This window comes from Poeciliopsis prolifica, unplaced genomic scaffold, assembly GCF_027474105.1.
Source record: "Poeciliopsis prolifica strain line A6 unplaced genomic scaffold, Auburn_PproV2 SCAFFOLD028, whole genome shotgun sequence".
Taxonomy (NCBI): Eukaryota; Metazoa; Chordata; class Actinopteri; order Cyprinodontiformes; family Poeciliidae; genus Poeciliopsis; species Poeciliopsis prolifica.
Genome location: NW_026562403.1, coordinates 605,115 through 630,187, shown reverse-complemented (window position 1 = coordinate 630,187; position 25,073 = coordinate 605,115). Strand labels below are relative to the sequence as shown.

At 38.3% G+C, this 25,073-nt stretch overlaps 1 protein-coding gene across 7 annotated transcripts; it reads right to left on the bottom strand.

Annotated features, from left to right (window-relative positions):
• Positions 1–429: 429 nt before the first annotated feature.
• Positions 430–24,837, bottom strand: LOC129371966 (AP2-associated protein kinase 1-like). 7 transcript variants are annotated; one of them, XM_055048889.1, is made up of 19 exons: positions 24,031–24,837; positions 19,772–19,890; positions 19,281–19,389; positions 18,670–18,812; positions 18,415–18,536; positions 18,246–18,327; positions 17,641–17,773; positions 17,419–17,522; positions 17,125–17,204; positions 16,485–16,648; positions 15,979–16,160; positions 14,944–15,126; positions 14,028–14,215; positions 13,560–13,750; positions 13,419–13,487; positions 9,465–9,566; positions 8,271–8,432; positions 7,877–7,963; positions 430–2,657 (listed from the first exon to the last, which is right to left on the bottom strand). In XM_055048889.1, exons 1-19 carry the CDS (start codon positions 24,188–24,190, stop codon positions 1,855–1,857), a joined length of 3,183 nt encoding a protein of 1,060 aa, XP_054904864.1. In that variant the 5' UTR covers positions 24,191–24,837; the 3' UTR covers positions 430–1,854. The 7 variants fall into 7 exon arrangements, with proteins under 7 accessions (XP_054904864.1, XP_054904866.1, XP_054904865.1 ...); XM_055048891.1 differs by having other exon boundaries at positions 9,498–9,566; XM_055048890.1 differs by having other exon boundaries at positions 15,979–16,157.
• Positions 24,838–25,073: the final 236 nt, after the last annotated feature.

The window sequence follows — 25,073 nt, the reverse complement described above, 5'->3', positions numbered from 1 at the left end:
GTTGCTCCTCTGCATTGAGAGGAACCAGTTAAGGTAGCTCGGGCATCTGGTCAGGATACCTCCTGGACGCCTCCTCGATGAGGTGTGTGTGTGTGTGTGTGTGTGTGTGTGTGTGTGAGAGAGAGAGAGAGAGAGAGAGAGAGAGAGAGAGAGAGAGAGAGAGAGAGAGAGAGAGAGAGAGAGAGAGAGAGAGTGTGAGTGAGTGAGTGAGTGAGTGAGTGAGTGAGTGAGTGAGTGAGTGAGTGAGTGAGTGAGTGAGTGAGTGAGTGAGTGAGTGAGTGAGTGGATATTTTTTGGCATGAAATTGGATTTTCTTGATTGATCAATTGGGCTTTGGAAGTGACACTTGACTAATTTTAACTAAAGTGTTAGAACATAAATACTTGACAACCGGCATAAAACATAGAAAGAAAAGCAACGTGCGCACACTTTCATGTACATTCATTTAATATTTTGTTGTTTATGACATTTTTAAAGGCAGGCTGTACAGCATAACAAGTATTCTGAGTGCTTTTTTTATTCTCCAACAGGATTTTCTGCTCTTCCTTCTGAGGTTAGGTGTTCAACAGCACTCAAAAGTCATTTTACAGCTGACAGAACACATTCTTACAGAACCCTGACTCTGTGTCAGTTACTTTGTGCAATCTTCCTGTGTTTAGGCTGAGTGAGACTGTGTGGGGAGAACTTCAAACAGAGAAACACAAGTTATCCTTTGGGTTGAAACAGCATGGATTCCCTCTCCAAAAAAGTGCCATGGTGGGAAACAATTAGTGTAAAAGATTGCATAAACTAGAAAAACCACAAAATATTGTCTAACAGTGAATGATATAAATTAAACGACACGTCGTCAATCAGGCACTACTCAAGCTCTCATACAACACTTGTTACAATCCCTGGCTGGAATTACAAAGATTAAGTGCTGAAGACAGTCAAATATTTTCACGTCAGTTTTACAGACTTGCATGTGTCAGTTTGTGCACATTTTGGAAGTAATAGATTTGTTTCATATCGTGTTACGTTATGATGTTATGCACCAAAGACAGTAGTAGCATTTGGTACTGAAAGCAAGTGCAATCAAATGTGAAAGCAGCTTTAAGATGGGCAAAACATGTTTCATGCAGCATTTTCAAATGTGTTGAAAATGTTTGGGTTTTTTTTGTTTTGAGAACCCACATAAAGACGTTTGTGATCTGCTTCATTGAATCTTAGCTGTAAAATCAGAGCTACATACATCTCACTATCAAACAACAAAGGAAAAAAAAAGGAAATAGTTTAGATAAAAAGCCAAATTACATCAAGAGATTTTATGTCAAAAAAACAATGGAAATGTTTGTTTTGTCTATTTTCCAGCATCCACTTCATTAACAAGTCAAGTAAGATTAAAAAGGCCCTTAAAACAGACATTTAGATGGTTTGTACATTTTCTAATGATGCAATCTGTTTTCAACTGCATGTTAAGCTTCTGTGAAATTATGACGCCGACTCGTTTCCCTCTGATAACAACTGCATGGGGTGCTAACAGATCACAGTTTTACAGTCAATCTTAAATGTGCAGAAAAGAATTTTGCAAACGCTTCTGCACACACTCCCTCACAACCTGAGGTAGACAGGAAAACAATCAAATGGTTGACCCACCATTGTTTTTAGTGTAGAAGCACACTGGGATGAAAGATAACTGAAGGGTCAGGGAAGGAAAACTCGCACTACCGGATCTCATTTTAGCAAGTTGAGGTTGAGATCTGTTCAAGGCCTGCAGTCCAGCTGCAGCACTGGTGACAGCATGCAGTAAAGCCAGTTGCAGTTTGCATAATTAATGGGTGCAAATTTCTGCTACATTGCTACCTCAGTGTGTGTTCAGGGCTTTTCTTGCGGTGCTTTGAGGTGAAAGGGTGCAGATACGAACGGGTCTACAGCATTAACTTCTGACGTCCATGATTGAAGCGGTCCGCTAGCTTGCCTGCTCAAACTGGGAGTTGCTACCGTCTGCTCGGCTGAGGATCCTTCAAAGTGTCGGGAATATTTGGCCAGAGCTTGAGGGCGGAACGGTTGCTGAGCAACCTGTCCCAGCACTCCTTGATCGGACGCTAGCGTCTGACCCCCAGCTGCTTGGGGGTACAAGGTCTTTGGCAGCGCAGCCAAGACCTCTTTTCTTTTTCCAAAGGGAGCCTGAGAGAACACATCGAGCTGATGCTGAGCTACAAAAGGGGCACGTGGAAATGGAGCATTGGCAAAGACATCAGCGGAGTCCTCTTGCGAAGACGGGAAGGGGGCTTTGGAGAAGACGTCTGGAGTGACACCCGTCTCTGCTACATTCCAGGAATTATTCTGAGCAAAGGAGCTTGACGTCAATTGACGGAAGGCGGCAGGTGGTTGTGCTGGTGCTGTGTTGGGGGGCAGGGATGAATGAGGAGCCACCAGAGGTCCATGCTCTTCTTCATCTTCAGAGTCCATCAGGAGAGGTCTAGAGCCGCTGCAGTCCTGAACAGCAACGATACTCTCGACTGCTCTCCCCTCCTGCTCCTCTTTAAGTTCTGCCTCCTCCTCGTCTTCATCGCTGGAGTGCTCACAGCCTTCATTATTTGGATCATTTTCTTCAACCTCTTCAGCCTCCTGTCCCTCTTCGAGCACAGTGTAGCCATTACTTTCCACTTGCACTTCTATCCGACAAAGACACAAAAGAAGAAAGAGAAAAATTACATCATACAAACATCAACAGAAAGTAACAAGCCGAACATTTTGTCAACCACACCAACAGCCTTTTAGAGTTACTTCACACCTGTGACCAACAAATCCTCTCTACACATCTGTCAATTATGGATCAAGAGGACGGAACGATGACGAACCAGCACAAGACTACAAAATAAACTCTACTATGAGGAACAAGCCACATAGGACAGACAAGTTTAGCAACTATGCTATCAAAAGTCTTGTTTCCACAATTTAGCTGCGGGTCTGTAAATCTAACCCTTCTAAACCATGTCAGGGATAAAGCAGTATTTGGAAATTTTAGTAAGAATTGTTTAAAATGTGAGGAGTTTAGATGGAGTTAGCAAGTCTGTGGAAACAAGTGGGGAAAATCGTCACAGATAAGCTGAAAATAGGGACAGACAGGTTAGAACAGATTAGTGGAGGGAGGCGAGTCTTACCTCAGAGGTGTTGGCAGAAGGTGTTAGCTGGTAGTTCTCACAGAGATGTTAGTTGAAGCCATTGAAAGAAAAATACTTGTTTTTTTTTATTGCTCTATTTTATAATGCTGCAGTTGCTTTCTAATGCAACACATTTGCACTGATCACAGCCCAAGTTATTGAGCTGTGATGAATAACAGCCCAATGATGATATTTTTTATTATTATTAAAGACCCCATCAATTTTGGGACTTTATTTCTGGTCAACAATTTACTACACATGTAATATTTTAGTGAAAAAGTAATTTTTGAGGGAAATAATTTTTACATTTGCAATATTGAAAGAAATACATAGTTTATTTTTTTTTTATTTTGACAGGGGTTTTATTTTCTTAAAGAGACCTATCAATGTAGATTTGGGTACAGTCAGATCTGTTTTTGAGTACAAGTCGCTAGGTATTTCTGGTCCTATTTACTATGAAATTAAAAAGAAATCAAAAAGCATCATTTTTAAAGAATGTAAACTTTGTGTTCATAATTTCTATTTTCACATTTCAATACGTTCAGCAGTTTCTTTCTCCATTTACAAAAAAGAACAGTCTCTGGAGATTTAGTGCCATGCTACATTTTTAACATTCTTAAATTGTAGTCAGGAGCCACACATAATCAGTGCTGGGGCCACAAACTGCCCCTGGGCAGGACTTCGGACACCTCTGTTTTAAAGCATTCCACAGCACCAGGAAAAGATTTTCTAATATTTTGAAAAAGATTCACTATAAAAACTCATGTGACACAGCTACCATGTGACAAAAAAGAAACATTGACAGATTTGTAGCAACTAATGTAATAATGGCCAAGACCATTTTAGAGATAATTTATTATGGTGTAATTTCCAAAAAGATATCACTTATAATGACTTATTAACCAGAGTGTGGTGCTTTTCAACATAGAGAGTGAATTGACACATTATTCAATTTTTTTTGTTCCTTTTTCATCTAACCCTGAACAAACACGCAATCATTTTTCTGAATTCCAGCACAGGCCAAGTATTGCAACTAAGACATGTAGTAATATTCCTACATATAAAATAAGAATTTAAAGCAATATTGTAGATTAAGATTTTGTACAACAAATAAATCTTAAATCAGCTTTTACAAAATCAATGATAGAGCGGAGAGTACTTTATATTAAATACCTTGACTGAATATGCTACAAGAAAATTGCAATTTATGATGTACAAAAACTGCAGAAAGTGTTAGTTTTAAAACATGAGGCCTTACTTCTGTGTTATTACATTACTGGCTAAAGAGGCTACATTTACAGAGGATTTTTTTTAATACTACTGATTGGTACTAATAAAAATGATGCCGTAACTTTTTAAAATTATTGGTAATGTTATTTGCCTTATTACATTTCCAATAGCTCAGTTTATTACTTAACATCATCATAATTACCTATTTAGGTAGTGGTTGCTACAATGTCAAAGTTTTACAAAAACTGGGAATCATAAATCTCAAAATTCTGATTAGTGCATCTCTAGGTATAAAATGATTGAATAATACAGTTCCAAAGGGTGTTAATTCCCTTTCTAATTCTTAACCATGTGACTTTCAGTGAATGAAAGCAATTAGACTTGATTTCTTAAAGAGATTTATGCATAAACCATTAACTGTAGCAGTGATGGCAAAACAGAAGGAAATGTGCAGTTCAAGGTTAAGTGCAAGGTCAAACTACGCTTAAAAATAAGCTTACAATAGACAGCAATGCAGTTAAACTTCCTTGACAAAATAAAAGCCCTAATTCAAAGTAGAACTTGGTGGAATCTTTACATATAGCAACATAAACTGCAATGATTGTCAGCAAATGTAATGCATTTTTTTGTACAGCTGCCATTCAACTTTCTCTCATTATTTGATCAATAAAAACAGGCAGTCATGAGGAACCAAAGGTGCTCCAGAGACATCAGGAAGAACACTCCGTCATAACATCTCTTATAGCACAATCTGCCGTCACTATAACAGTAACATATCAATGGTACAATAGGAACAAAGTGCTAAAAATATGATCTGGGCAGACAACTCAGAAGCACACCATTTCATGTATTAAGTGCATAAACATCGAAAGCTCTGGCTGAATAATCGACATGAATGGAGAGAAATAAACAGCGGAAAATTTAACAGGCTAGGTCATCATTTACACTTTTAAATACACTGTAATTAATGTGTGTTTAATCTAAGTAAATTGTTCAACATGTTAAATGATGAGATCGCTCATACAGGTTTTACTAAATTCCTATGATTATTATTCACACTATGACCGATAAAATGCCTTTAAATAATATACAACAACCTAAAATCAAAAGGGCTAAAAATAGTGAAATTGAGCAATAGGATATTTTTGCACTGAAGTTAGACATATAAATGAGTAAGGAAGAGGGAATTGAGCAAGAGCATGGTAGGTCATTGTTGTTAATATGGTTACCCCACAGAAAACAAACATTTGATGGTATCTACACTAAACCTCCTTCAGTGTCAGGATGATTACTGAAAAAGTCTGCTCACTCATACTGACCCTGAGAGCAGAACGTTACATCGCTAACAGCAGGATTACAAAATCTCATTTCACTTTGGTTCTCGTCTGTTCACATTAGTGCTATAGGAGTTGTAAAATTTAAAAATACAAATGAAAATGCACCAGTTTGAGTAATACACATATGTGGTGTTATGAAAAAGGCTGATATCTTTGCGTCAAACTAGTCAGCCAAAGTTCAAACGTTTCATGTTTTAAAAAGCAAAAGATCATAACCATTATTGTTGTAGTTTTAACATTTGTAACACCCTTCATGATATTCAGAAAAAGAAATCTGCACACACCTACTTATACAGTGCATTGGAAAAGCATTTATACCACATTCTGACATGTTAAAACCACAAGTTTCTATGTATTGTGTTGGGATTTTATGTGATGAACCAGCACAAAGTAGCGAACAAACAGAAAGGTTCAAGTCAAATCAATCAAATTTTAAAAATATGACTGATACCAACATTTGACCCAAATGTTGGTATCAGTCATATTTTTAAAAAATTATTTTGACTCAATTTAACAGCTAAGTTACTTCTGATGCCAAGTGCCTCAATTCTTAGTTAAGTGATTAAAGAAAAAAAACTGAACACTGAATCCTTTTAAATTTACTTCAATAAAGACACAACTTTGGACTGGTGTATCATATAAAATCCCCCTAAAAATACACTGAAAGTTGTTTGCTATATGAACAAAAAATTGACATATTAAAGGTATAGAAATACTTTTGCAAGGCACTATAACCTACCTGAACGTGAAAGATGCACATGGGAATAGCAGCACAGGACTGAATGGATATAAATTCCTAAGGCTATATGTTCTGTAATCCAATTGAAGCTGTTTCCACACAATGGGTTAAATTAACTAAAACAAATGCCCTTTTGTATTGCTCAAAAAAAAAATCTTGTTCAATGCAGCAGTAAATGATTGAGTGGTTCCTTAATGTTCCATCTTGTTTGATCCAGTCCAAATCTTTCAAAATAAAGACTCCACCATGGTATTCATAAGGTCTACATCATTCTCAATTTCACTTCTTCAACGACCTCTTGACATGCAGGAATGTTCCTGACAGTTCTTTCAAGATTTAACCATGATAACGAACAAAACACACCAAGGACCTGTGACCAAGCAGTGCTTGCTGTGACAGTCAATCACCATGGGTATAAAAAATAAAAAAATCAATGAGGGACGTTATTGCAAGAACAAGGAAGCATGAAAAAACAAAAAAAGACCATGGTGAAGCCAGGACGGAAGCAGATGATATTCTCAGCCATTAACAGAAAAGGAAAAAAAATAAAATACCAGCGTGGAAATGTCAACGGCCAGCAGAGATGCATGAAACCAGCTTATCACGCTGCTAGAGATGGAGTTGAGGCCAAGGAGGCACATAAACAGAATGGCTCTATTGAACCAATCCATGCTGGCTTTTCCTCACTTCAAAAGGTTGATACAGCAAGTGCCTGTCTCTCCAACACCCTTTTTATTTGTTTCATTTTGTTTTTAGGATTGCATTCTGCCCTTTCGACCTCTCCCACCCCTCTAGAGGTCGATGAGCTGATCCACCAGCAGAAGGGAGCGCGCCAAGTTGGGGATGCTGGACTCTGAACTGCCACTGTTGCTGTGAGAGTGACCACCTGAAAAACGTGCCAGAAAGAAAGAGAGGAGACAGAGATGGACATGGAGGAGCCGAGGGAGGTTTTGAAAGACAAGCAAAAGAAAGAGTCAATAAAAGTGGATCGTATGAAGGAAATTATGAGTAAGAACATGAGGATGAGGATGAAGGAAAATCATGGCAGAACAGAAAGGAAAAAAAAAAGTATGAACAGAGGCAGAGAGAGAAAGAAGCAAAGAATAAGCTGGGGTCATGTTTATACAGCTGCATCATCATAGGTGAGTGTAAGGACTTTCCGCTCTAATATGAAGCGAGTCTTGAGATGAATTACACAGAGCCAATACACCTTCAAATCGGGAAACAATGGCAGTTTAACATTCGGGATGAAAGAAAGAAAAGAGGTGAAAGTTTGATGAGCAGTGGGTTGGGGGGCCTTGATGTGACAAACACACCCTCATGATCACTATTACAAGCTGGAGTGAGTTAACTAGGGATCAGCTCATTCGTCTTTGTGGTCTTACCAGGTGTGAGTGAAATCCCTGAATTTCTTTATAACTTACCTTGATTTGAGTTTTTGGGAATAAGCACAGGAATGGGGTCAAACTCTTCATCATTGCCCTTTTTCCCACCAGACAAGAGGAAAGAGTCTGTGGCGAAGGAAGAAGAAGTGAGGTAGAAATGGAAGGAGGAAATGGTTAATTCAGAGAGGGAAGACAAGCCAGGAAAAAAGTAGTGTGTGGAAATAAAGAGAGACAGATGATGTAGAAGTCAGTCTGAGAATCAAAAGTTTCACAGCTTTGAGAGTGTCAACAAAGAAGCCAAGGTTCCTGAGGGTGTTATCCACTCTACTATCTATGACACATACCTAAGTTACTGCTTTCTTTGCTTTCTGAGGTACTTAAGTGACAGGCTCACACACCCAGCACACACTCAGTTGCAAAACTAAGAGCTTACCGGCAGCCTGACTGGGTTGCAGATCCTCCAGACAGGATCCGGAGCCACAGCCAGGGGGGCCAGAAGAGAAGGAGGAAGGGAGCGCTGAAACAGGCTGGCTTCCAGCAGAAGTATGAGTTAGCAAATCACAGCCCAGCAGAGATGCCTCCCCAGTGAAAGAATCTGAAGCATAGCCAAAGCACCAACGGAAAATCAACATGTTAGAACAGCAAAGAAAGATGCAGTCGGTTAGTAAAGCAACAAAACAGAGCAACACAGCAGAAATGAGTTCAAAAAAATATTAATGTTTGCTTTGACTAAATATTGAATGCTGAATTTTCTAGATTTGAGGAAACAAAAAGTAATCATCTTTACCTTTTGATAACCAAAAAGTAAAGATGAACAAATCAGGTTGATTTTTGATCCTTGTTTTGGTGATTTTGGCAAATTAAACTATTCTTTAAGGACAATTTGAAGAACAGCATTCAAACATGTTTTAGCCTGCCTGCAGTCACTGACGATTTAATAGCTACATTAGCAGCTGAAGTGATTTAGCATCTTTTAGTAGGAATCAACATGGTTAGCAAGAATGCCCAAAGAAACAGTCTCCATTTATCCCAAGAGAAAACAGGTCTTTGGCTCAACTCTGAATACTGTCCAAAAGGATACCATCATTTTCTAAAAGTTCAGTCTGCAACAGAAGTAGACTACTCCTAACAAATAAAACAGAGTAACTGTCGCCTTCCTGTAATCTGCTACATGACACAGTCAGCATTCATCAGCAGAAAAAATAGCTTCTTCAATTTTGTTTCTTTTCACTTCACTTTTAAGGATCTCCAAGACAGCATACAAGATAGCAAATCTATCTTGTATTTTTCACATTAAAAATGTTGTTGTCAGCAAGACCTATTTGTACTTGCATATGATGTGTTCTATGCTCAGAAAAAGATTGGATTTTTGACTCACTGAGACTCACCAACCAGGCTAAATAAGCAGATTTTCATCATCAGCCAATATCTCAGAGCATCTCTTCCAAAAGTAGCGTGCCACACTAAAGCACCCATTCTGTCCAGAGCCCAGAGCCAAACATCACTGCTAACAACATTTTTTCCCCAACAGCTTCGTAATCTTATATCCTGACTAAAGATCAGCCTCAGATAATTCAATCTCACAAGTTATAGTTATTATTTTTTATCTGTGGTCCAGAATGCTGACCTGGCATGCTGGCAGCAATACGTTCTGGCTGACCTGAATGGTGCTGAGGCTGAGGAGCTTCCAAACCAGGAATCAAGGAATCCACACACACCTCAGCCTTTGCTACACCAACACAGAAAAAATGATTGTTAGTAATAGACATGAAAACATAAATGCAGTTTGGCCTCATTTCCTTTGAAACTCATAGGAGAAGCTAAGAACACATTCAAATGTGTTTCAGTGGCCTAAGATGTGAAATTTGGAGGAAATGCATGAGGACAGTAGCATAAAACTTTCTGCAAAAGTACTAAAGGAGCCACAGAAAAGGGTAAAATGTCAGGAAGCAGCAGAGAAAACTCAGTAGACTTCAGTCCCTGTAACACTTTCTAAATGAGTGAGAGACAGAAAATAGGGCCTGGTGAGGGAGCAGAGACAGCCAATGGCTGGGTGGGGAATTTCCAGTAAGTTCAGTTGGAAAGTTAATGCAACATGATATGTGTATGGGCCTGTTACTAGTTATGATGCATACTGGCGTTTTAAATACTTTCCATTATAGTGGACTTTTTAATAAAGTCTGAATTGCTTAGACTTTATTAAAGTAATGGCAAGACATTACACATCTATAGATAACTAAGAGAAGATAAGCAATACTTTTTTTTGTTTAATTTTCAGCTAAAATTGAAGTTACAGCCACAAAACTAGCATAATCTTATCCTGAAATGTCTCTGGAAAATAACAAAAAAAAAAAAAGCTTACAAAGATTAGTGGCAAACTTAAAAATCCAAATGTAAGCAAAGCAGTTTTACATTTATGCTTCACTTTTTCAAGTGGATCTCAGTGTCTAATTACTTTTCAATTAGTTGTCCAGTACTTTCTGTCTTCCTGGAGTATTAGTATGACAAAAGCCCACCTCTTCTTCTGTCAAAGCGAAGAAAAGATGACAATCCACTAAATACATATGAGATGATCTGCAAATCACTGAGTAATAGCAGTCCTACAGAACAAGTTTGTATTTACAGTCGGAGCAAAATTTAAACGGCTAAGGTGGGCATAAGGTGGCTCCGAGACGCTGTTAGAGGGAGCTGGCTGACTGCATCAGGACCCGCTTTATGGGAAGAAAGTCCTCGTCAGCCACTTTTATCAAATTTGAATCCAAAACAGCTGAACCTTAAAGTACAGTTTGCAGAAAGAGAGTGTTTCCTGATTTAACCGAAGCTCTCAGCTGTGCTCATATGGCTAATATAACACTTAATGCAAATAGGAAGCATTTCATCCATGCCTCCATATGCGACAGTCGCAGTGTGTCCTGGCATGGCTCATTTATTCTAATCAACAGCACGGCTGAGAACAAATGACCAGCTGGCTCTGTATGGGATGGGTTCTTGGTGAGTAAATTCATTTAAATGTTAGTATCAGTAAGTACAGACGGCCACAAAATTTAGATTTTCAAGTAGTCTGAATAACATTTAAGACATCCATTAGTCTTAATTGAAAACTTTAGTGCACAGCTGTAAAAAATACATTCTCTTAATTGATTTAGTTCAAGTCAACACTGCCACACACTACACAACAGTTAGTAATGCTGTCCATTCAAATGGCAAAATAATGCTATGCTGAAAAAATGAGGGCACCAAATCTCTTTCTCCAAACCTTGTACTAAACATATTTTAGCACAATTCCTTTATATAAAAAGATTTAATCCTAGTAATGACACTTCATCACAAGAACTTACAGTAAAATTTGTTAAGATAGCTTGCCATGTCACATACAATAGTTTTAAATCTGGTGATTTAAAACGTATGTTATCAGGACAACACAAACCGAAGTGGGGTGTAATCCATGCACAAAACCACCAATCAGTCGCTGCTGCTCATACTTACAATTAAAGTGCTATGAGTCAAAATGGGGTGTGGAAGAGACCTTAACACAAGGAATGTGTTGACTCAGGAAATGACACAGCAGATGTGACCTTTTCCTGCCCTGACTACGAGGAAAAAAAGGCCAAAATGTATCAAAAGGTTTACACAAATCTTTGAGTTGTAAAAAATAAAGATGCTGGAAATAAAGTTTTTTTTTTTCCTATTTTTTGTGTATTGACAAGTGCTTCATAAAACTAGTCAGAGAATGTCTGCCTCATCAACAAATATAAGATGGTGACTGGTAGCTGAGTAAACATTAATGTGAATCTAACAGGAGAGGGTGTGAAAGATTAAACACAGCCTCTTTGCATAGAACAAAATTACTTTGAACTTGTACAAAGTAGTTCAAACATTCAACAATGATTACTGCTCAAAGGTTAATCTATGGAGAGCCTCACATGCTGGATCATCACTTTAACATGACAGTATAATTAACTTTCACTTGTTCTTCGTGGCTCTTCTGGTAAGCCCTCTTCCTGCAGTAAAGCAATCCAATTAACAACAGGGAATTTGTCCTGCGCGTTGCCATGCAACAGTGAAAGCGCAGAGCTGCATGTGAGATGCCATCGAGCTGCATCTAAGGTGTCTATTCATGGACATGGACAAGAAGCCACTGTGAGGATGTGAGCTGCGTCAACATGATAGCACGATGTGCAAACTTCACTGCTCCTGTTTTGGTGTGGGCAGTTTGCGTTAAGTTTATCTTAAGTGGAATGATTAGATGAAACAAAAACCTAATTCAAATTAATTCAATTAGAAAAAAAATAAATTGCATTATGTTTTATTTAAGTTTGATATAAAATGACCTGGTAGGATAATTTCAACCACTTTATAATTAGTTCCAGGGAAAGATTTAAAATAGTCAGAGAAGCTAATAATGCTAATTCCACAGCTAATATATATATGCTGTCATTCTGATGGAATAAGAGCAGCAGAATAATTTTCTTTAACAGGGAGTGGTGCATTAAGTCATTATTTACCTCCAAGGAAAATACATAAATATACATAAAATGGACATTACATGCAAGGATGCTCCTGCTAATAAAAACCAAATATGCAAATTTGTCAAATCACCCAAAACTTAAAATAAAGTTTCAAAGCCCCTAATAGAGTCCATCTCCTAAAAACTATTCAACTATGATTGTTTTGCTCGTCAAGGAATGGCAGCAAGGAGGTTTAAGTGTTTCGGCAAATACAATGAAGTGGAAACTTTCATAATATGCTGGAATGTTACGAAGAACCAGGAAGAACCAGGATTGACCATCGTTTTCTCTAATTAAGCTCCATGCAGAACATTTTAACAGTCTCTTACAACCTTGCATAAACAATGCCATAAATTAAAAGTGGAATCCAAACATACTCTAAGAGCAACTGTATACAATAACTCCGATTTGGTGATGGATACAGGTGTTTCCACCATGGAACACAGCATCACAGGGCAAAAGGTGATCACCAAGTACCTCTGGGTTTATAATATTGACAGCTGGGTCTATTCCAAGGAACTCCCCAAGCCTTAATTCCAATAAAACCTGTTACGTTTTCAGAAATGTGGTGCATTTCTAGATAAAAGTATTTGAAGTTCATATATTAATTCATTTTGAATAAAAAACAACAATCCAACATTGGAGTAACAGTAAAGTCTGTGAAAAACAATGTTTCTGGCGGTCTTAAAACTTTACACCACACTGTACAATATTTATGTCCAAAAGTCAGAGGGAATCAAAGACCTGATACATTCTGATTTTGCTTTTAGAAACAAGAAATAAAACAGGACAGTGAGCAGAACCAGAGCCTTATGTTAAAAAATGTGAGTAAATAAAACTGTAGGAAAACAAATGACTGAGAGGTGCAACTAAATGAGTTTATATCAAACTGTCATTAAAAAAAAAACAACAACAGCGCAAATGAGCAACAAAATTGCTACACATCACCTCTGGCAAAGCCACTTAATACTGCTGGAGACACAGACCCATTCACAGTCAAATCTCAAAGAAGACTTTTGGGTAAAATAATGTAGTAATTGGACAGCTTAGAGAAGACAACTGTAACATTTTACCTGGAAAAGCCCCAAGCTCTGGAATGAGACTTTCACTGGATGTGAGGTCTATTTCACCAGGCTGAGCAGCTGTGCAGAAACAATACTGTGTTTTAGACTAATGACAACCAGTAGATGTACATGCTGCAGTACAAAACTTACACTCAGATAGCTTTGCAAAGTCTTTGTTGAGTAGCTCCTCTGCAGTTAGCTTGGAGAAGTTATCATCTCCAAAGGGGTTCCAGCCAGGCTGAGGATTCGGTGCAGCGAGCGCTGATGGAGCGTCACCACCTGGATGATACACATTCTGCTGGGACGAGCAGGGGGAGCCAGAAGGAGTGGTGCTGGCTGATCTGGAACGTAAACATGTTTAAATACATGAGGCTAAACAAGCAAAGTGAAACTGGATAGAAGGTATAGAGTGTTTGTGTGTGCCAGTCACTAAGCGAGCTTAAAGACTGAATTAACTGGTGCTACTGAAGCCCAATTCTTTTGGGTGTAAAAAGGGACATTTATCTTACTGTTGCGTTCTGCCGTATGAATGAACTCCCTCTGCCCTCCCAGACTCGCTCTACACTATGAAAAGAACTCTTTATTCCTGGATTGCTGAAAAGAGTTGATTCTGCTTACTTGGACTTGTTGAGGCTGGCCTCAGCTGCGGCTGCCTGGAGCAGCTGGGTGGATTTGCTGACTGGGACTCCAAAGATGGCACTGTGGGTGACATCGCTCAGGATTCGCCTGTGGCCGCTTTTTGGAGCCATCTTTGGTGATGAAGGAGGTGTCAAGGAGCCAACTTTGCGCATCTCTCTGCCTAGAGTCTGCAACGAGAAGCAAATTACGCAGAAGGTCAGGCTCAAAAAGGCAACACAAAATTTTCCATCAACTTGGAAAGCAAAACAGAATCTAACCCCAGACATAAAACAAAGTTAGAGGAAAAATAAGGGAAGTAAGTGGAGGAAATAAATCAAATCAACAAAATCATGCTGTGAAATTAAATCACTTCTGGGGAGAAGAATAAGTTGCTTACTTTCAGTTAATTAAATGAACCAATAAAGACAAAAAAAGCCACGTGTAGGAAAATAATCCTGCTTTTCAAACTTATGTACATTTTACTTTCATTTGTTTTTCTTCCAATTTATCGTCACTGCACTTTTTTTTTGCTCAGTTTTTTCAGCTGTATGCATTACAAAAAACTGATCAGAAAAAACAGTATGCATTTATGAATTGAAAAACAAGGTATATTATTGTAAAATGTCAGTAGAATGTTAATTAATTAATGAAAAATAAGAGAAAAAAGTTAACTGAAAGTAAACTTATGATTTATAGACAATCCATGTTGAGAAAAACGCTAGAAAAGAAAGCATACAATTTCCCTACAACTTAAACACACTTATTGACACTCAATTTCTGTACATTCACTGCCAAGATGAGGAAGAAAACAGAAAAAAACCAGGATGTGATTTGTTAGAGATGACCTCATAATAATAATAATCAGCCCCGACCCAAAGAGCTGCAAACAGCAGCAGGAGTTCGATGTTACCACAACCTGTGGGGCAGCTGTAGGAGCAATGACTGCAGACTCAGGAATGGGAACAAGATGAGTTGCGGATGGTTCGTGGACTACATGCTGCTGCTGAAGTTGCAGAGTGGAAACTGGGGAAACAGGTTTAGCTTTGGACTGCAGCAGAGCAGATGCATGGGAGGATGTTTGTTGTTGGTGCTGCAGGTTCTGTGGTCAATTGGAATAACCACACAACCAATTAAGAGAAAGGCTTACTGTCACACCATTGTTCATTACTTGTTAAAAAAACAAAGGGAAATTCCAGTTTTACATTGTGGAAGTTATTAATAACTAACCAATATCACACGGAAAAATAAATAGACCACTCCGTTTCCATGGGTTTAAATATTAAGTGTAATTAAAACCAGTTTCATTCGAGCCATGATGCCATAACTGGCAGAACTAATTTTAATCACCAGTAACTTTGGGTGATCCTCTCTGTTTAACGTTATTAATTTAATATTATGAAGGCTTCCACTATTTGTTTTTGACATCAACTTATTCTGCGCGGCTGAACAATATGAGTAAAATGTCATAAATGTTGCAATAATGATACGAGTTGGGATAAGCACATAAATACAAAACTAAACAATGCTAATTTCTTTCTAATTAGGGTTCCTGCAAATATGGACACAGCAAATTCCAGCTACTGGAAAAAAATGCATCTATGATTTACATTTTACCAAATTGGTTTTTGAATAAGCTGAATTTCTCTAGATCCATGTTTGGAAATGAAATATCTTATTTCCCTTGTGAAACATTTTCTGCTGCAATAAACCACAAGCACTACCAAAGGTACCACTGTCATGGTAACATTTAATTAGATACCATTTATTTCAGTTCAAGCTGCTCTTTGCAATTGTAATATTGCAGATATTGATATTGTGATAACACTTTATTTTAGCAGGTAATTACTTATATAATTATGTGTCATATTTACAAAGTTGTGATTAAAAGTTGTTTCAGGGGATATGATCCAGTCAAACTGCATTTTCATTCAGGCAGTGGGAGGACTCCTACCTGCTGGTTATTGTGAGGGATTAGGAAGGGTGAGGCCTGCTGTGTCTTCATGAGGACCTGCTGATGTGCCGTAGGCTGTGGCTGCTTGTTGCTCGTCTGCGTTAGTTGATGAGCAGCCTGTGCAGGTGGAGCTTGCTGTGCAGGTTGAACAGCAGCTGTGGCTGCGGCATTGATTCCTACTGCTCATATGGACAAAAATAATAATAATAATAACTTAAAAAAAGCAAATAGGTCATTCATCTTGTCTTGAGACATGTTGCACAACTACTTAAACTTCCTGTGCGTGTTTAATAGCAGGCTGTGCCCCCAAAAAACTCTTTAAATAGTCTTTATATTTTTCTATATTTTTCTCAATGTTGACAAGAACTAATGACAAAAAGAGCTGTTTTAAGTAAGAATACAATTGTCTAAACTTAATACATCAGATCCAACAAAGTTAGATGCATTTTGAACTTTACCACTACTAAATAGTAGTCTAACCAACAATACAACAAAGCAGTTTGTACCAAAAGCAGGCGGTGTTCCTGTTGCCACATTAGGCCTCTTGCGTGGGGTGAGAGCTGGTTGGATGGGAAGAATGCCTGATAAAGGCTGCGACTGCGGCTGGCCAGCTTTTGGTCGCTGTCGAGGTGCAATAGAGGTTTCTGTAGTTGGAACTGGGTCTGTTAGTCTAGGAGAAAAAAAAGAAAAAAAGAGGGGACATAGTGAGAAAATTGCTTATTCTTTATCCTTTTTCTCAGTTGCTTGGTGTTGATTTGAACACCTTGTGACATGCTTCACAGTGCATGTCAAACAAAAACATAATGGGCTCAACTCTTGCCTTACAGAAAGGTAGATGAGATGTGCTGCAAATCGTTTCAGTTTTAGTTGTAACTAAGCTTATCCAGAAAGAGTAAAAAATAAAACATAAATCAGGTATCAGCAGGGCTACCAAATCTATGATTTTTTTTAGAATAATCACACTGTGTAGCTTCAAATAAAAGTATTTGTGAAAGCCTCCCAGTGTGCTGTTCACAGACAGCTGACAAGTGGATAACATCTGTTATGAAAATTTAAGTAAGGAAGACGCATGTTAGAAAAAAGTGCATAGATCTCCAAAAAGTTCACCATAATAATTCAAAGATTTTTATTTTCTCTCCCACCCACCTAGCTTTGGTTTGACTCTTTTTGGCCACTGCTTCACTGGCTCGGATGGGCTCAGGAAGTTGTGAAGGAATTGGGGAATTCTGTAAAAGACAGACGATGAAAGACAATGAAAGACGATATCACTACCAGAAAACAACGACTGCGTTATGATATGGCTGTGTGCTAATTCTTATTACTGGCTAGGCTCAATCAACACTGTTCATTATTTGCGCTCAATAAAAATTATTAGAGAAAAATAAGCAAAGTTATAAAGCGATTTATCTTTCACTTTATACGCCTGTCATGCTGACTTACGTGCAGATTTGGGACAGGACACTCCTGCCGGGCCAGTTTGAAGGCAAAGTAGGACACTTGGTAAATATCTGGTCTCTTGTCAGGATCGGGTTCCAACATGTATCCTGAGATGTTCACAAACATGAGACGCTGATTTTTAGAAAAGCATATGAACATTCTGGCTAACACACATTTGAGGAGTATCGGACATATTTTATCAGGTTGAAACATGAGGATACTTACTGATGAGACAATGCATTTCCTGGGAGTAACGAGAATTGTCTGGGATAGTGAAGCTACCATCACAGATAGCCACTTGGCTCTCACCAAAAGGAAGCGTAAAGAAGCAGAGTTTATAGAGCAGACAACCCAAAGCCTAAAAAGACAAGACATTCTACTAGAAAGGGCAGCAACATTCAACAAAAGACATAAATCAGGAGATTTTGCCTTGATTTTATCACCAAAAACATTTTTTCCCTTATTTACGAAATGCATAAAAACTAATAACTCCTCCAACTTGGAGTTTTTAACAGCATCAACTGATAAAAAATCTGAGAAAGTATAGGGATGTTTATTTTGAAAGACTAATTATTTTTTTTATTAATTAGTTTTCTATTTGATTCATAACCTCTTAATCAAAAAAATTAAAAAAAATTTTCTTAGATTTTTATGTATTAAAGTTTTTACAATAATAAAGAAGAAATTGTCAAAATTCTTAGGTCAGTGCTAAGAAAGAAATTTAATATTGATATTGGCCAGACATATTTTTATGGTGTCTACTGAAAAGAAAAAAACTTGTAGTTAATTTCCTTCATTATAATAATTTTAAAAAAATACTCAGTTCTTACCCAAATATCTGCTTTTGTTGTGATGAGTTTTCCACCATAAAGGTTGACCATCTCTGGAGCACGGTATGACAGGGTGGTGTATCTAAAGGGGAAAAAAAACACAAAAACTGGCTTTTGGACTCAGTAAAGAAGACAGAAAGGTGTTCATTGAACTTTGAAAGATTGATACTTTTTAATTTCCTCTTCTACGACTGCAACCCCTTCAGTTTGTGGGTTTTGGAAATGATTTGTGGCACTTCCAAAATCACAGAGCACATAGTGCCCCTGGTCATGCAGGAGAATATTTTCCACCTACATGTGGGGGGAAAAAAAGACAATGAAATTATTTTAAAAATGTGAAATGTGACAAAGAACTATAAGCAATTAGTGTGGCTAACAAACAGCCAGCAGCAAGTAGCAAAGGCATATAATTAGTCAAGCTTGCCTTGAGGTCTCGATGGACGATGGGAGTTTTGCATTGATGAAGCCGAGCGACAGCCTCACATGTGTCACAAAAGATCCTCAACACCTCAGCTTCACTGAAGCCGGTCTGTAATCGCTGGTTCATCAGGTTAACCACCTGCCCACCTACAAAAGAAACAGGCCAAGAAGAGCTTTGCTACATAAATGGAAATAAACACACATATTACATTTCTGCTCTCTATAAATCCACATCTTATGAAGTAGCTTGCATTTCTCACTTTGTCACATCTTTGAAGTTTGTAATAATTTTTTGAAGTTTGTAATAATTTTTTGTTCAGATGTAGGGGCAAATCCTTTCATTATTTATTACACTAACTTTGTTTTACAACAGATCTGCTACAGACAGTAAATCTTCATTGAATAAATAAAAAAGAAAACTCCAAACTTTGATCCTGTGCATTTTAAAAACCACATGTAAATATCTAAATTTCTTTATGAAAAACAGCACAGTTAACCACTGAAGGAATGTAAAGCACTGTTGACATGGCTGCTATCAGATACCATGAGCCCCTGAAGGAAATTGACCTTTGAGTTAAACAGAAGCAGAAAGTGATGCAGGTTGTGCAGACTTACCTCGGCAGAAGTCCATTAAGATCAAGACTTCCCACACATCTCCAGCTCCCACAGCTGCTATACTGGAGTCCAGGAAACCAACTATGTTTTTGTTGCCTACCAAGTCTCTCTGTGGGTGAAAAAAAAGCACATGCACACAAAAAACAAAAATGACAAATATTATTTTAATAACTTTTAGAATTTGCACCTAAATAGCTCATTTAGTTGTCCAAAAACCAGAAATAATTCTGATAACCATCCATCGTTAGTCATGATGGGTGTGGCTGCAGGAACTGCGTATTTTCCCCAAGCGGCAAAGGCCTCAACGTTTGATACTGGACGATCAGATAAGCTCAGAAATCAAAAGTTTGGGGTACATTTTGCGTACTGACCAATTCAGACGTGCTCCTCCAATTACGTCTATGCAACAACAGTAAACTGTTTCAAAACCTCAGTGGAGCCAAATGCTGAAAGCAGCCTAATTCCTTTCACAGTTGCTTGCTTTTACTCACCATAATTTGTATCTCAAGTTTGCAGATCCTGAGATCATGTTCATTGTTGACATACATTCGTTTGAGAGCACAACGTTGCCCTTGGTGAGTTCGCACCAAAAACACAATTGCAAAACCTCCTGCAAAAAAGAACAGGAAGAAGATTAAAATGCAATCGACGCCTTTGGTTTTCAAGCCGGTCATGATGCAAATTGGGTTATCAGGTAAGATAGTTGATTCAGAGACACATTTGTGTCCATAGCTTGTTGACTCTTACTGATCAAAAGCAGGTGAAGACTTTGGCACAAAACGTTCCACTTCTGATTTATAAAACCCATGTGAATACCGGTAAATTCCAGTGTAGCGACAAACATTTGCTGATAAATGCTGCTGCTGGAAACAATCGTAAATTAAAAGCCAAAGAAATATTTGATCAATGTGTGATTGGCCTCATGTAGTAAAAGAAAACACAAAACCTAAAATGTAACCTCTCACAATATTAGTTTGTAAAAAACCTGCATGCAAAGTGCATTTCAGTCACATTTTGGATGAACTGGATAAGGTCTTGTTTCTGTCTGGGAGACTTCAGACACATATCAGTGCATCAGGTTGATGCTGCAGAGCATCACATTAAGCTCAACTTTGTGCAGAACAGCACTGACAAAAATAATGTCACACTTTCTCTGGTTTTCCTCCAGCTATTGCAAGCAGACGCATGTCTGTTTTAGTAAATGGTTCACTATCGTACAACCCCGGCTAGGGAAGTACTTGCTTTGAAGTTCTTGATTTTCTTGCTTAAAATGTGGGTCTAGGTTTTGGTACAACTCAATATAGACATTTCTTGGAAAGCAACTTTTTACACCCCTGATCAGTCCTTAAAAAAGAAGAAAAAATAAGTTAGACACAGGAAACAATCGTCTCCTGTGCAAAGTTTTATTCAAGAGATTTAAAGCATAGACTAATTAAATCTCCTTAAAGTTGGTCTTGATTTTGCAGCAGGGCAATTAAATGTTCTGTGCAAATTGTTAGTATGTCATTAAACTCAAGAAGAACAGCAGTCATCCTTCTGAGAAATCCTGAGCTCAGACACAGCTTTCTAAATACATCATCTTAGAAGCTAAGTCTTCGTTTGTAACCAGTCAGCATCTGTAATCTCTAAAGTAAATGGATGAATAAACCAACATATTCCTTGAAGTTCTGCACAGCTAACCACTGAAAGCCAGTCAGACAAAACAGCAAGAGCAAAAAACAAGAATAGCCCAATCTGGAATAACATTAAGACTATTTGCTGCTGAAACAGTCCTGACCCATTGAGACTCCTCTAGATCCAAGTTGGTCCTACAATGTTAGGAACAACTGGCCGTTTACGATATGTCCAGCTGGTGACAGAAATTCATCCTCTATCAACAAGCATTCTCACAGAATTACATCCCTCAACAAATACAGATAAAAAGTGCATAAAAGAGCAGGAAAGAAAGCACATAAACCACATAAAGAGAAAGGAATATTGAGAGCTGTAAAGCAGAAGTGGATCAGAAGTGTTTGTTCAGCCCGTCTAACAGATGCTTGATTCAAAGGGCATCCAGTTTATTGCAATGATGAAAAGATTTTGCCATTTTTCACTTAATCTGCCAGTGGTCTTTATGTTATGCCTGATTGGTGTCATTTATATTATTGAAGTCTGCAGCTTTCACTCAAGTACAGGTATTTTAGCTCTCCAGTTCAATCTTAAGAGTATGCAATTCAAGTCTAAGACAGCACAGCAGCATTGATGATAAATCGTATACATTTGTTGTAACTTCAGAGCTTCAGAATAATTTTTTCTTCACACAGTTTGCGGCAGAGCCATGCCCAACACTGACTCATCCGTCTGGCAACACAAAGCCAAAAACTCTTCCACGTGACCAGGCGGCTTCATGTTTCATTAGCACAGCATGAAGCTACATTTCAGCCATCTGTACTGTCACAGAATTTGGGGGAGTAGAAAGCAAGAGCAATTTTAACAACCTTTTAATAGCACCACTTTGCATGGTTTAGTTTTGAGGAACAACCTGTGATTGGTCTGATTTCAGTGACTGGAAATTTAACAAAAAGATGCAGAAAATTTACACACAGTAGCAACATCAAAAAGAGATATTATTGTGAACTGGGCACAGTAAACATAATAATAGGCCTGGGCCTATAAATAGATAGCATTATAATTCAGATTGTGGTATCTGCATTATAAGGTTATTTTGCCATTATTTTGATTTTAATCACACTTCAAATTAATTAGTTTCACAAATTAGTTGGGTCATCTGTCCTAACAGGTAATCTACAATCATAGGCATGGTGCTCACAGCACAAATAAGCATTTTTTTTCGGCATTTTCCCTAGCAAATGAAAATTGTAGGATACTTCATTCAACCAGCTGACTGGCAGTGTTCAGATGGGGCGAGGGCAGCCTCTATGTTCCCTGTAGCCTGTCAAAACTCTAGTGTCTCATTAGGAAAACTTTATACTATAGAATGACAGAAAAGAATATCTTATAGGCCTTGAAAGTTAGACTTTTTTAAAACTTGAGGATACTGGTAGCAACCCCCGACTTCATGTAACAGAAAATTCAGATTATAGTGTCCAACTTCATGTGACACTGATTTTATTTGGTAAAGAAATTATGACGGTATCATTTTCAGTAAATGTACATTTCTCTTATGTCTCTCTTTTGTGCTTCCGACACTTTTATAGTCAAGCCTGAGATAGCTTGACTATCTCAAGCCCTATAATCTGTAGGTCTGTACAGTTGAGAATATCCAAAATAATAAAAGAAAACATTTGCATGCAAAGTATGAGCTCATGAAATCATTAATGCATTTCAAATAATCCCTTGAGATATTAATAAAGACTGATAATCTGATGTTAATCTACTTGCACTATTTTGTGCAGCTCTAGTATTTACTGATGATGTGTGACAGAGGTTAAGACTAACGACAGCATAACTCCTGCTGTCTTGGCCGTCCAATCTGAGGAGCATGTTGGAAATTAGAAGGACTACAAATCCCTCTTAGGCAACATGTAGCAAAGGTTTATGTTTACAGTAGACTGTGTGACTAAATGACTAAGTACATCTACAAATAGCCACTGCCTCCTGACGTAACCGATTGTCAGGATAATACCATCCAATCTCCTGCACAGGTGTGCCAGCAAATCCATGTAAATGTGTAAAAAGGACAACTCATCAAGACAACATTTATGTATCTGCAGTTGCAAAGTCTTTCAAAGCCTTGATTACATCTTGAAGTTATCAATTACACTAATAGTATGGCTTCCCAGTGACTACTGTCTGGGGTTTGGGATGATGCATATCACATGGCCCTTCAAGTACTACACAGTTTACAAACAATATGCCACAAACGGCCTCATAGATCACCTGAGTGTGATCATCTGTACCTTCTTGAAACACTAACAAGTGGATGCAGGTGTGTTAATGTTACCATGTGTAACATATATAACAGAAATGAATGAAGCATAGCGGCAAAATTCTGTGACTGAAAAATATTGAGTTAATACGATGAAAAATTTACAAAAGCATACGACACACTGTCTGTTAAAAGCAAGGTTACAAAACCAAATGGTGTCCAAATAGATGGGGCCTTTCTCCAGGACAGTACTGATAAATTAATCAGTCTTTTTTCATGTATTATTCAGTCCCAGGCCCTCTTTGCTAACAAAGCATGGTAGATTCTCATTGCAAAGACAAGCAACAATGGAACAACATGGCATACCTTTCAAAGATTTGATAACTTCCCCATGCTTAAGAATATCATAGAAGTTGCATGTTTTTTTTGTTGCCATTATTCACTTAGAAATACTAGATCTCAGCTGTTCAACAGTGGTTCCCAGTGATGTTTCAATGCACAGACAATGTTAGAATCACTATGGTTCCCTAAATCTGAGCATCAAGAAAGTCTGAATTTGTAAATAGCACTAAAAAAAACTTGGTTATGAAAGTTAAAACCTTGCTGAAAATTCACTTCGGCCCTGTTTCTCTCAGTTCTCAAGTACAATTTAGAAAATTATCTAGGGGAAAACAATTTCAATGATTGTTACCGTTTCACTTATAAGTATGGCTATTCAGGCAAATGTACCTGAGTCAACAGTTTTGACTTTTAAACAACAAAAGAAAAAAGAGCAAGATTGCAACCAAATCAATTTCCGAAAGATAAAGTTGTTTTGTGCTAACACCTCACTTTCCCATTTCAAATAATGAATCCACAGTAGCTAAGTGACTCGTAGTTCACCTTCTGCAACAATTTCCTCGACAGTCACTTGATATCTTCCGATGCTGAAGACCCGTCCAATGAAGCTCCCGCCGCCGCCAGAACCGGTGCCTCCTCCGCCAGCTCCCGAACCAGGCCCAGAGCCCGCAAAGTCCCGACGAGAGTCAAAGAATTTCTTCATTTCACCCAGATGCTATCGAGAGCAGGCCGAAGTCCAAAAAAATAGCTTAGAGTCGAAACGACGGCGACAGCAAGTTATAGTCGGTCCCAATCCACTGAGGAACCGGTGTTTTCCTCCTGCAGTGGCTTTTTAACAACTGAGTGATAGCAGTAAGCTACCTGGGAGACAGAAAATAGCTGAACTAGCTTGAAATAATGCCAAACACTGTTGTCTGAAGAACCTCTGCTAACTCATGGTTTGACCAAAAGGCGGAGTCAAATGTTCAAGAAGTCATTGTTTCTGTCTGAAGCGACACCAACACCGGCTGGCTATACTAGCCTGGCTGCGAGCCTAAAAACAAAATTCCCAGTTAGCCGTTAGCGCACCTAGCTAGCTCCCGAGCTAAGCAGCTAGGTGACAGCTGTCAGTCGATAGACTGGGCAGCCAGGTAGGTCCTTGGTGGCCAGAGTAGCCTATAACGCATCTCTACTTGTGTCTTCAGTACATAGTGTTAGCCAGTTCATTAGTGGGTTTGTCTCATGCGAAAAAAACAACAACGACGAAACACTGCCCATACGCGACCGCAGCAAGTTGTGGATTGCTGACCAGCTCCAGGTTAGTGGCTGGGCTAACGTGGCTACAGGCAGCTGGGGAAGAGCACCTTCTTCCCAGCTCCGGTCCTTCCCTCTGATTGGTCAAAACAGTGACTTCCTGTTGGGCTGCTCAAGTCGTCGCCTTACTGGTGACTTGGGACAATAAACATTCAAATAAAAATCACAAGCCGTTGCCACGATCTCATTTCAGTCTAGGAATGAATTATAATCACATTGTCACCAAAAACTTGTTATATAGCTATTTATTTTCATTGTTAATTTTTCATCTTTATTTCTTCTTGTCTTTTAGT